General features: G+C 37.6%; 1 protein-coding gene across 2 annotated transcripts in view; it reads left to right on the forward strand.

The window, feature by feature from the left end:
• The window catches only part of LOC106091473 (serine/threonine-protein kinase minibrain), a 77,420-nt gene that overhangs the window by 41,536 nt on the left and 21,770 nt on the right, over positions 1-14,114 (forward strand). For both annotated transcript variants that reach the window (XM_013258001.2, XM_013258000.2), the window contains 5 exons: positions 476-610; positions 8,529-8,700; positions 8,774-8,941; positions 9,041-9,327; positions 9,406-10,060. In XM_013258001.2, coding sequence (XP_013113455.1) covers positions 476-610; positions 8,529-8,700; positions 8,774-8,941; positions 9,041-9,327; positions 9,406-10,060 — 1,417 coding nt within the window. The remainder of the gene's footprint in view (positions 1-475; positions 611-8,528; positions 8,701-8,773; positions 8,942-9,040; positions 9,328-9,405; positions 10,061-14,114) is intronic.

A 14,114-nucleotide genomic window follows, 5' to 3' on the forward strand; every position in this document is an offset into this window, starting at 1 on the left:
TCTGGCCCGTTGCAACTGATTAGAGGGTTGCTCTATATGCCGCATTCTTGGCGCCTTCAAATAACCAATGGCCAACATCAGCGTCTGTTCCCAGGTTAGGGGCGGCCTCGCCACAACGAGGGATACATGTGCAATGCCACAAACCGCCCCCGAAAAACTGTAAAAACAACTATGAGAAACAAAGGAATGGGTATGGTATCCAGCCATGTAAAACTTCTCTATTAAGTGTTGTCGCTTTGCACCACGCCATATGAACGAAACTATTTATGAGTATTTTTTGTAACAATTTTTCTATGGGCCTTCAATTTCAAGGACATTTTAGAAAGTTTTCCTAAAAAAGATTTGCAAACTGGACATTTTGATCCAATAGATTCAAAATTGCCACACTATTCATTATTTATCATGACATTATGTTGTACACTACTATGCATATTAAATAAAAGTTATGTTCTTTCTTTTATTTTCTCCCATACAGCGATCTAGTCCAACGTCTTCGTCAGAGGTGCGCGCCATGCAAGCACGAATTCCAACACATTTTCGTGATCCCGCAACGGCGCCGTTGCGAAAATTAAGTGTGGATTTAATAAAGACCTACAAACATATAAATGAGGTAAGTTCCATCCATGGTCGCCCGAATGCGCAAATATTTCATGACACAAATTGCGGGGGAAGTGGGGGCATATGCATTTTGCTATAAAAGTAAGAAATTCTTGTCTCCAATTACCAACAACAAGTAGCACGTTTATTCACTTTCACATTTTTGCCGCTTTTGTGAACTTATTTGCATTTTTGGACGGCAGTTTTTTTTATTGTTGTATTATGCATTTTTCTTTGTTGAATTGATTTGTTGACGAGTCCCACATGGAATGTTCGATTTTAAGATTTGACGCACCACGAAGCTAATTGAAATACTGACGCTTTTTAAAATCCTTCACAGTTTTTTTTTTAATGAGGTTATTTTCCTCAAGAACGACAGAGGTTTGATAATTGATTGTCTGAAGTTTAACTAAAGCGAATGTAATTAACTACTTACTTAAGCTGTCATTACACGATCAGACATATCATATGTAATTTCAAAAGTAGCAACTCTGAAAGTAGTACACATCGTGTGATACGAATGTAAAATTTAATATGACAAATGGATTTTGGAATAATATGCAACTTAATCGAATATAAATGTCTATAAAAAAAATACATTTTAGAATACATGCCGATTAGAGGGCGCTCTATGCGTACTGACGTACATAAAACAAGTCTTATGAATACAGAAAGTGACTGCTCATATGACATGTCGGATCGTTTAATAGGAGCTTTGGCAGAACATTTCTTCTACTAACAATCTCAATCTTCAGCGTCCCTTCTTCAATTTTTGAAAACTGTCTTCGAGATGTCTTTCTCCACTTTGTCTTTTCGCCGAAGTAATGGTGATCCTCTTTTGCGTGAAATCTCTCATTTACAAAACTCTCCAAATATTTTTCGCTCTCACGCTGTCTCTTTCTGGTGAACGAACGTCGAGACGTTCAGCAAAGATTTGTAAAAATTTTTGAGTACGTGAACAGCCTCATTGCTGCGTAATACTGTCATATCTTCTAAATTGCCTTAAAAGCGTACGAGAAAAATCAATTTGTTAACAGAATGTTTATCCCTCGATAAATGAATGTGTATTAGTTATCACAAACTTTGTTTTTTTCTGTGAGAAACTGGTCCTAAGTACTTATGAAAAAGATAATTGAACTGTTTCAAAAAACTAACTAATAAGAAGAAACAAGTAAAAGCGTTCTAAGTTCAGCCAGGCCGAATCTTATATACCCCCACCACGGATCGCATTTGTCAAGTCTTTGATTGACCTTCTCTAATATATATGAGCACTTGTCATAGCTGTTATATTAGGTTAGGTTGAAAAGAGGGTGCAGATATTAATACGCTCCATGCCACTATGGACATAAACTTAAGCCAGTAATCGGCTTTTTGTGCGCTCTAAATATCATAGCTTTTAAAAGTCATAGAAAAACACCTTCTCCAAAATTTCAGGCAAATCGAGTAATAATTGTTGCGCCCTCCAGAGGCTCAGAAACCCAAATTGGGAGATCGGTTTGCATCAGGTTATCAACCGATTTAGACCATACTTGGACCAGTTGTTGGAAGTTATAATAAAGTTATACCAAAACGACATTTGCAAAATTTTAACCGAATTGGATATGAATTGCGCCCTCTAGAAGCCCAAGAAGTCTAATCGGACTATCGGTTTCTATGGCGGTTATATAAGGTTATGGCACCCGGTTGTACGTACCGGGTTGACCCCATGGAGTTCTTCATGGCAAGGGCTGACAACAACATAGATTGATTAAGACCATACTTGGCATAGTTGTAGGAACTCATACCACAACGATATGTGCAAAATTTTTCGCCAAATCGGATAAGAATTGCGCCCTCTAGAAGCTCAAGAAGCCAAGACCCAAGATCGGTTTATATGGCAGCTATATCAAAACATGCACCGATTTGGCCCATTTACAATCCCAACCGACCTACTCTACTAGGAAATATTTGTGCAAAATTTCAAGCACCTAGCTTTACTCCTTCGAAAGTTAGCGTGCTTTCGACAGACAGATGGATGGACATGGCTAGATCGACTTAAAATGTAATGACAATCAAGAATAAAAATATTTTTATAAGGGTGTTACAAACGGAATGACTATGGTGGAGAATATAAAAATAACATTAAATCTTTTAGAGCGAAAATGTACCCTGGCTATTCTAATTTTGTCGTTTATTAGGATCAATGTCAATGTTAATGTCTTGTTGCTTAATAGGACTTTCGAGGGTATTATTATTAACTATTCTGCACTTGAGTGGGCGCCCCGGTAGCCGAGTTGGTAGCGTGCTTCGATTACAGTGCAGGGGTCGTGGGTTCGATTCCCGCCCGAAGCCTTGGTCTGTCGCTTGGTCTGTGGTATCACAATGGACCTAAAATTGTCTAAGTAAGTCTGCAAAGGACTGCCACTCTTACCTAACCTAACCTGCACTTGAATAGTGTCATTTGAATTTAGTTGAGGATCGATATATGTATGTACATAAACTCATGGCAGAGAGGAAATTTTCTTTTAGTTACGCGCTTTGAAGAACGACGAGCAGCAGCAATTTTTTCATGATAAACACGGGCCACGACGGCAGATATAAAACCGGATGTATACCATTAATACCACTCTGTTGAATATTATTCCATATATTCAAGAGATGTGACGACTATGGGATGCATTTAGCCCGTATGTTTATATGTATGTTCGTATAAGGCAATTTTTGCCTATGCCCTGAGTTAACAGTCAGTCAGTTAGTGAGTTAGTTGATGGTGGTGGATAGAGAATGCCACCTATGTTGTTATGGCTGTTTTTGCTACTATCGCCCGAAGATGGAACAGTTACAGGCGCTAAGTATTGTCAGCATTTTCTTTTGTTTGGAAATGCTGTGTGGTGGCTAGACAGATGAAATGGAGTAACACTCCATACAGTTGCTTGCTTGCTTTTAGTCTGTTAATACACATCTTAACTAGCCGCCTTTTTATTAGAGTTCCCCTTTTTGAGAGAGAAAGAGAAAAGGCATTGACCATTGAGTGTTGAGTGTTGAGGAGAACGAAGTTACCTACCGAATGAATATCTTCACCACCGCTGGGGCTCACATACATATACATGTATATGTTGCAAGCAGAATTATTTTGCTTTCGTAGACGGACACCACCTTCGTTGTAATGGAGAGCAAGCGACATTCTCTATTAACCGGCATGTGGAGGCACTATACATTATTGTCCCAATGTGCATGGCATAAGTCTGGCGGTCGGCCTTAGCATTGATTTAAATTTTCGGAATATTTATCCGTATAGAAGCCAAGACGACCGACTGACTATTGATGACAAACACCAAGAGTCATCATCCATGTTGGCCACTGCCACCAAGAGTCAAAAACCTAAAAACTTGTGCTTTGTGTTGTGTTGGGCTACACTACACGCGGGGCTGCTATAAAGGTAGAGAAAATAATAACCAACTTTGGCATGGAATTGAGCGCACACGTTCCACAAATATTTTTCGTTTCTCTCGGAGTCGACGCTACTCTCCGTCGCGCGTACGCATACACGAACACACTGTGTATGGTGTACGTGGTTGTGTATCCTAAAGTGTTGTGGCCATAATGAAACGTAGACGTGTATGCCTTCGTCGGCGCAACGTTGGCAGAATTTGGCATACACCCATTTTTAAGCGTTTAGTGAGTACTTGCTTTGCAGACTTTTAGGCGCAACTCAATGGGACAACAAGAGCTCTTATATTTGTGTTGTCGTATACATGTATACCTATGAACATGTACCAAACTAATAACGGCAAGTTAACAGAGATTGATACATATGACTTCATGGGGTAGATAAGGACTGTTTTTAATAATGACTCTTTGCAACTTTGCCCTTCTAGGTTGATTTAATAAAATATTTACTGCCGGTATGGTATTATAATTTACTGAAAACATCAGCATAATATTGTTTTTCATGCATCCATTTCCATTGGTTTGTTTGATTTTTATTCAAACAATGTGGTTTTTTGTTGGTTGTCTGGTGGTTCCTGCATTCTCTCACCCATATACACTTAATTTTGTCTGCTGAGTACCTAGTTTTTCTTGCAATTCTGCCTGCCTCTTTGTTGTGTCCATGAATATGTCTGTTGCTGCCTCAGTCTCTGCGCTGTAGCGCTCTGCTGGTGTGTTCGGCGCCGTTGTTGCTATTGGGTTTATACATCTTTCTGTACAGCAGAATTCTAAATGTTCCACGGGTTAGCAACAACTTTTTTGCAATTTTTGATTTTTCATTGCATACTTTTATGGGTTGAGATGATGGGATGGTTGTTTATGACGGGCAAGTAGGGAGAGGGACAAAGAAGAACGGGGAAAATGGGGGAGCCGGCTATGAACATCAACACAGGCGGGCACAAACACACACACACACACGCATCCAAACAAACATACGCCACGGCACAACACTCACGTCTCGATGGCTGGAAGGCTGGTTGGCATGGCTGCCTGTACAATTATATGTCGGGGTTTTCTATCTATCTGTATCTGTTTGGTTTGTTAGACAGGCATGTTTACGTCCGCTTTTTTGTGCTTCTGACCATATCATTTGTTGGCAGTGGAGGGAGCAAGCCGCCGCCGCCGTGTTACAGTCTACAATGGTTGCATTATATTTCCATGTTCGGGGGTTCTCTGTTGTTGTCGACACAACACGGCCTGTTCTCCACTCCTTTATGCGTTGCTTCTTCTGTTTCCACATTTCATTTATAGTTTTTTTCTTTTTGGTTTTTGGTTCTTGTATTCATTCTCCGCGCTCCCTCGTCATAGCATCGCATCATCATCACACACATGCGCTTTTTGTAATGTTTACATTTCATATGCTGCAGCTAGCACCACCGCCATCCCTCAGCCCGTGGTTCCCCTTTTACCTATTGTAGTGCGAAAGGTTTGTGTCGTGTAGATAGTTCTTTTTTTATACTGCTACCTACAACTACAATTAATGACAGCGAGAGAAAGATGGGGAGAGTGAGAGAGATATTGGATCTTCAATTCGTCTACTTATTAATTTTCATAGACAAAACGTACGCAAGGGGATAGTGAGTAATGCGAAAGATTTTTTTATGTGCTCTCTTGTCATATAGGATGTTTCATACAATCTGCATTACAGTTATGGTAATACGACAATATAGGGTTATACTAAAACGTTTTGTGGAGGGAAATGCTGTCGCCTATCGCGCCAAAAGCCTGACTTGAAAAAAAAGCATTGATTGGTTCCATTACAGAAAGAAGATTTAGTAAGTAAGCTGTCATCAAAAATTAGAGCGTTAGCAAAATGGAGTTAATAGGGAGTCAAAAGATCTTGTCTTTTTATTTATTTAACGTAGTTCTTTGTTGTTGAAGCCTCCGAAAATGTGGCTACAATATGTACAATGTCCGGTTTATAGGACCGATCGCATTCTCATATCGAATATCATAAGACCGATCGCCCTCTCATATCGAATATCATAGACACTGGGTATTTAAGCGAGAGCCCGTGCCGCACGGGCACAGAGACTCTTCACTCGATACCACTGATTGTTCGCGACTACAAATGCAGCCACTCCGTAAACGAAGCACCCCACTATCCACAACCTGTGGACTGCTCTCAGCAGAACTTCTCTTGATGACGATGAACACCACCACAGAGCTCAGAGTTCCCACACGTGCGGTGCCCATGGCCATCCCGTAGCGGGCGCGGTTTTCTTAAAAATTGCTTAGTTAGTTTATTCCTACTTTACTTTAATTGGCTATGACGGAACATTTGTTCTACTAGCCCAACGTAGAATAGCGTTTCAAGCTCCTCGATCTTCTGACACCAAGTTGTGTCTCCCACTACTTGATCTTTCCTTCAGGCTTTTGGTCGTCCCGGTTTGCGTGCGCCACTTCTTTGCTGGAGCTTCTTCATCCATTCTCACAACATGACCTAGCCAACGCAGCCGTTGTATTTTGATACGTATAACTATGCTATCGTCATCATAGTAAGAGTAAGAAGTCAAGGGAGTCTTGGATGATATCAGAATCGCGCAAGAATCGTGCGGGCGAGCAATAAATGCGTATTTTGGAAGATTAATAAAATACTCTTTTGGAATTGCGCATTACTTACCTGAATCAGTAACAAATAAGTCTTTTTGAATGTTTATTAAATATTGCTCTTAAAGGGTTGCGTATTAAGATTAGTTGCTCATCAAAAACAACTAAAAAAAATTATGTATTGCTCTTCATATTCGTCATATAATTTTCAATTGTCATATAAGGGTGTACACTTGATTAATCGTTATTCGACTAATCGATTATTCATGACCTTTCAAATAATCGAACAATTGAAAATGAGATATCTTCGAATAAACAAATGATCGAATAATTTAGATGGGTTAATTGATTAACCGTTTTTATGTTAAAAAACCTTAAAAACATGAGTTTTTTTTCGCATTTTTCGATCACTTGGGTCACATGGACAACATTTCATTCGATTTGATTGACAGCGACAGCGTTTGCCAAACATCGGTTTTTTCTTTGATTTTATTTATTTTTTCATACTTTATTTCTCATTCAAATCAAAAGATTTTCATTTTTAAGCCATGACTTATGGTTATTTATAATTGTGACGCATACATATTTGTTTTGACCAATGCCATTACAATGGACATGCATCAGATGTGCCATGTAAACTCCCCATAAGGGATAAAATCTCAAAAATATACCGTTTTATTTCATTAGACACATAAATCGGTTAATCGACAAGCCCTTTCAGTTTTCATCGATTAATCGTTGAACCTGAATTTCCAAATAAACGGTCAATCGAATAATCCAAAAATACAAATAAATGTACACCCTAGTGTTGTAGAAGTTGTCCACTCAAAGCAAATCATCGAATAACATAATTCAAAGAAGTCCTAAACGCACCAGGCTTGAAAATAAAAACAATCGCGGAAAGATAACTCAGGTGGTTGATAAACAAATCTTCTGGAAGAGTATAACGCAATGGGTTGCGTAATAATCGTCCGGAAGAATTGCTAAAACTTCCGCACAGCAATGTATTGTTCAATGATAACTTAGAAGAGTGTGTACAAGTCATACGGAAGATTACAACGCAATGGGTGGTTAGATAATCGTCGCGAAAAGCTGCTAAAACTTCAGCACGCAATGGATTGTCTGATCGTATCCTAGAAGAGTGTTTCACAAGTCATAGAGACGATTATGACGTAATGAGTTTGCTAAAACTGCTGCACACGCAATGGATTGTCCAATGATATCGCGCTCATACGGAAGAACAATTGCGTAAAGATCTTCCAGAAGATTGTTTTATTCATCGCGGGACAAACACACACCAAAAATTATGAAATGTTTGTAGGGGTATAAACTGGCTTTAAGATCCATCTTCGCATTTTCCGGTCAATATTCTTCTTTTGTGAGAAATTTCTATTAGTGCTGCTTAATATTACCACATCTTCTAAATTACTTGAAGAGTGTACGAGAAACCAAATTTCGTAAACAAGAGGTTTATCCACTCGATAAATTCTACGATAAACTAGCCCTGGGTGTTATATGTTTTAAGTGTTACAAAGGGTTTGCTTAGGCTGCACTATATCTATTGGGTTGCTCAAAAAGTAATTGCGGATTTTTTAAAAGAAAGTAAATGCATTTTTAATAAAACTTAGAATGTACTTTAATCAAATATACTTTTTTTACACTTTTTTTCTAAAGCAAGCTAAAAGTAACAGCTGATAACTGACAGAAGAAAGAATGCAATTACAGAGTCACAAGCTGTGAAAAAATTTGTCTACGCCGACTATATGAAAAATCCGCAATTACTTTTTGGGCAACCCAATAGCTTCCTAATATTAAAAATGGGCTGGGAAAATCCAAAACTTTAGAAATTTTTCTTTCATATCGATTGTACGTAAGCCATTTTTGTTAACATTGTTCTTTTTGTTCCTTTTTAGGTTTATTATGCTAAAAAGAAGCGACGTGCCCAGCAGACACAAGGCGAGGATGACTCGTCCAATAAAAAAGAACGTAAATTATATAACGATGGTTATGACGATGATAATCACGACTATATAATCAAACATGGTGAGAAATTCTTGGACCGATATGAAATTGACTCGTTAATAGGTAAGCCACACACCTCAATATGCCAATATGATTCCCAATTTATATATATATATATTCTTTTGTTGCTTTTCAGGCAAAGGAAGTTTTGGACAAGTGGTCAAGGCGTACGATCACGAAGAGCAAGGTTATGTAGCAATAAAAATAATTAAAAACAAAAAACCGTTCCTAAATCAGGCACAAATCGAAGTTAAACTATTGGAAATGATGAATCGGGCAGACGCAGAAAACAAATATTATATTGGTAAGTGGGGGAAGTACATATGTGCAGTCCCTCTAGCAAATGTTTTTGCCCTTAAAGCTCTGTGTTTTTTAATATTTTCCATTTCATATTTCTTTGCAGTTAAACTTAAAAGGCATTTTATGTGGCGCAATCATTTATGTTTAGTATTTGAATTATTATCCTATAATTTGTATGATTTATTGCGTAACACAAATTTTCGTGGTGTTTCATTGAACTTAACGCGAAAATTTGCTCAACAGCTATGCACTGCTTTGCTCTTCTTGAGTACTCCCGAACTGAATATAATCCACTGTGATCTTAAACCCGAGAATATATTACTTTGTAATCCGAAACGGTCGGCCATCAAAATCGTTGATTTTGGCAGTTCGTGTCAGCTGGGACAAAGAGTGAGTATTGACTGTCATCGCATTAACGTAACGTGAGCGTGATAATCACTGTTTTTCTTTTCGTTTGTTTTTGCACAGATATACCAATATATACAATCGCGCTTCTATCGTTCACCGGAAGTCTTACTGGGTATACCTTATGACTTGGCCATTGATATGTGGTCATTGGGTTGTATTTTAGTTGAAATGCATACTGGCGAGCCCCTGTTCTCGGGTTGCAACGAAGTCGATCAAATGAATAAAATCGTCGAGGTTTTAGGCATGCCACCCAAATATCTGCTGGATCAAGCGCACAAGACTCGTAAATTCTTTGATAAAGTAGTCTCGGATGGTTCGTATGTCTTGAAGAAAAGTCAAAACGGGCGCAAATACAAACCGCCTGGGTCTCGAAAATTGCATGATATATTGGGCGTCGAAACGGGTGGACCTGGCGGCAGACGCATGGATGAACCCGGTCATTCTGTGGCAGACTACTTGAAATTCAAAGACTTGATTTTGCGAATGTTGGACTTTGATCCAAAGACACGTGTAACACCCTATTATGCCCTGCAGCATAATTTCTTTAAGCGTACCTCTGACGAGAGTACCAATACCGGTGCTGGTACAGTACAACCTGGTAGTATAGCAATATCTTCGCCTTCCGTTAGTTCAACATCATCGTCAACGGCCGCCTTAGTGCCGGGCCAAATGCTATCGGCCAGTGCGGTGCAACATTCGGAGCAACAAAGCCATGGTAAGTGATCAATCTGCGATTAATTGATTTTTATTCATTTATATAGTTACATTTCTGTTCCAAAATCTTTTTTTTTTTTTGCCTGATAACGATAATTTTTGTTTTTTACATTGTTTTGTTGATTTTGTTTTTTTTTTTCTTATCTGCTCTTTAATGAAAATTAAGTTTTTTCTAAAAAGAAAACTAAAAATGGATTTTGCAAAAGTTTAATGTACACATGTTTCTTGAAAATATTGATATCCTTTTTGTCTTTGTCGAAAAATAAACCTAAGCGAATGGAAGACATCCTTTCCGATCCAGATTTTCCTGTATAGACGATATGTGATATTTTCTTTCGTAAGCTCTTTTGACAATGAGGAATATTTACATATATCTGAATAGTTATTTTTTGCTGGGATTGTCGTTAAAGGAGACACTTGAATGCTTGCTTATACCCATCACAATAGGAAGGTGGGGGTATAATAATATATAGATTGATTTGTAAAGATTCTACAATATAATATAGCCATTCTGAATCAAATTATCATTTCCCGTCCCTCTGTCGAAATCAAGTAATTGTGGTTCCATGAACAAAAGGAACATCGATGGTTATTCAATGCGATTAACTCTTGTGACGCCTTTAGCCATGTAACACTTCCCCGGAATCAAGCTGCCCGACTACCAAAAAGGGAGAACTTTTCGTTGACCAGCCTTTAAAACGAAGCTACCGTGGGGCATAGAGTAAAATTTTCACATGTATAGACTGGTTTCGAATTCTGGCGAGAACATCGGAGAAAAAGTATTCAACGGTGTTTACCCCTTACTAATTTTAGCGACATTTGTGAGGCTTTAGTTATGTATCACCTCTCAAATACAAATTTTGCCCATGAACATTCCACTTAGGAACAGGGGCAAACTTCTCTCATATCAATAAGTGCAGTTCAATTAAAGTTTAATCTCAATGATAAGAGGCCTCCTTTTTTATATCGAGTGTGAACGGTGTGTCGCATAGCGACACCACTTGGTAGAGAAGTTTAACATTGCAGGATAACTCACAAATGTAGCTAGCATTTGTAAGGGGATAACCACGGCTGAAAATTTTTCTGATGTTCACTCCAGGATTTGAACCCAGGCGTTCGGCGTCATAGGCGGACATGCTAACCTCTGTGCCACGATGTATTTTATAAAAATACATCTAATTGCGGTAGAGGATAGGGTACGCCCCTTTTCGATATCTAATCTAAACTTTCTCGTTACCAATTTTAGAATTTTTTTTATAATAAAATCCTCTGATTTGGCATATAAAGTAGAGTTACGCCCTTCTGTTTTCTTACTTAATCTTTTGGAGGGCCTAATTTTTTTTAAATTTGAATAAAATTTGTCATGCCAAGCACGTCCATACATGCCAATTCGAGATGACAATTTTGATTAGCCAAATTGGATATAAGTTCTCATAAGTTACGAATAATTTGATTTGTTGAGACTAAAATCACTTCATCAATCCGTTTGTCAAAATAATATTTATATTCTTGCTCGTCAATCGAACAACCAGCAGTTTAAAATTTCGCAGAAATATTTCTTTTTGATATAGTGGGTCGGTTGTGATGGTAAGTGGACTACATCGTTTTAGATATATATGTTTATTAGTTCCCGTTACAGATTTGTGCGTGAGTGATATTTGATATTTTACGCTTACAAGCACAGCAAACCTATCATGTACTCACCCATATAGGCTCGATTCGAGGGAAATCTTACGACAAATCCTTGTCACGCATACACCTCAATCTCCCATCCTGGAGGATTTATATTGACGTAGTATTGTTTTTATATCCTCCACCATAGGATGGGGGTATACTAATTTCGTCATTATGTTTGTAACACCTCGAAATATGCTTCTGAGACCCCATAGTATATATATTATTGATCGTCATGTCATGTTAAGCCGATCTAGCCATGTCCGTCAGTCTGTCCGTCCGTTAGTCTGTCTTTCGAAAGAACGCTAACTTTCGAAGGAGTAAAGCGGGCAGCTTGAAATTTTGCACAAATACTTTTTATTAGTGTAGGTCGGTTAGGATTATAAATGGGCCAAATCGGTCCATGTTTTGATATAGCTATAAACCGATCTTGGGTCTTGATTTCATCAGCTTTTAAAGGGCGCAATTCTTATCCGATTTGGCTGTAATTTTGCACGTGGTGTTTTGGTATCACTTCCAACATCTGCGCTAAGTACGGTTCAAATCGGTAAATGTTTTGATATAGCTGCCATATAAACCAATATTGGGTCTTGACTTCTTGAGCCTCGATGGGACTCAATTGTCGTCCGATTTGATTGAAATCTTGCACGTTGTGTTTTGGTATCACTTCCAACAAGTATGTTAAGTATGATTCAAATCGGTTCATAATCTGGTATGTCTTGCATGTAAACCGATCTGGGATCTTGAGCCAATAGAGCACCCAATTCTCATCCGATTTGGCAGAATTATTGCATGAGGTGTTTTGTTATGACATCCAATAACTGTGCTTAGTATGGCGCAAATCGGTACATAACCTGATGTAGCTGCGATATAAACCGATCTGGGATCTTGACTTCTTGAGCCTCTAGAGGGCGCAATTCTTATCCGATTTGGCAGAAATTTTGTACAACGGCTTCTCTCATGACCTTCAACATACATGTCTAATATTTTCTGAATCGATCAATGGCCTGATACAGCTCCCATATAAACCGATCTCCCGATTTTGCTTCTTGAGCCCCTACAAGGCGCAATTCTAAACCGAATGAACTGAAATATCACACAATGAATTCTACAATGTTCAGCATTCATTAATGTTCCGAATCGGACTATAACTTGATATAGCTCCAATAGCATAACAGTTCTTATTCAATATTCTTTGTTTGCCTAAAAGAGATACCACGCATAGAACTCGACAAATGCGATCCATGGTTTTATTTTATTATTATTATTTTTTTTTTTTTTCAATATATTTAAGAGTTTTAATTTTTAAAAAGGAAAAAAATCTTCGTGGCATTATATTGCAAGAAAAAACTTTGTTAGTTATTTTCGTAAATATGAAGATTTTAAAATTTTTATATTGCCGTAATCGTGTGAGTGAAAGGAATGACAAGGAATGGGTTAAGTTCATATGGAAATTTTGTGAAGCTTCTTATACCTTTGTTCCTGTCTAAGAATAGAAAACCTTTGACACAGACGATCCATGTTTGAGGGTATACAAGATTCGAGCCAGCAAATATAACTGCTGTAGATGCAAAGATAATAAAATTGATTTAAGTAGTATTACTACTTATTTAACTTTTTCCCTCCACAATTTCTTGGGGTTCTAATTGGACCTAACAAATAACTTTTTTGGGCAATATTCCAGACCTGTTTAAAAGAAAAATTTTCTATCTCTTGGGTATGGGTTATTTTCTGAACCCCATCTTTTTTTAGTTTTTAATGAATTTTGCTAACTTGTAAGGTTGTACTCGTATTGTTTGATTTTTCATAGGTAATCATAATAAAATGTTTGTAGAGATCTAAGAGTGATCCGAAAGTGAAGATAAAAACATTGCCGATTTTACTTTATACTGTAGCCTGTCAGTTTAAAATTTATTCAAGATTATTGTTTTTGTTCTTGTTTCGATATTTAGGAGTTTTCTTATAGCGACAATTACTAATTTATTTTATTTATAGTGCGTATTCATAATTTGTAGATTTATTGTACTACATTATTTTTATTTAAGGCAAATACTTTTGTTTAAGACTTACTTTATTTTAAACGTTTGTATTATTTGTAATGTTGATATTTAAAATTTAGAGTAGTGAAAACAGCAATCGCTTAAGGATTATAACAAAAATTTTCTCTTCTCTTTTTTCAACATATTCTCTCAATAAATGTATGTAAATCTTGTTAAAAACAAAAAAAAAAACGTCATGTTTGCTCACATGCATGCACTTGAAAATGTAAATAATTTTGTACTGAATGTTTGGCTGACCGATAACGATAATACTGGGGGAAAAAAACACCCTATACATAGATGATCGACGATGACCTGGAATGATGGCCTGCAGAGACAACA

Source organism: Stomoxys calcitrans, chromosome 4, assembly GCF_963082655.1.
Source record: "Stomoxys calcitrans chromosome 4, idStoCalc2.1, whole genome shotgun sequence".
NCBI lineage: Eukaryota > Metazoa > Arthropoda > Insecta > Diptera > Muscidae > Stomoxys > Stomoxys calcitrans.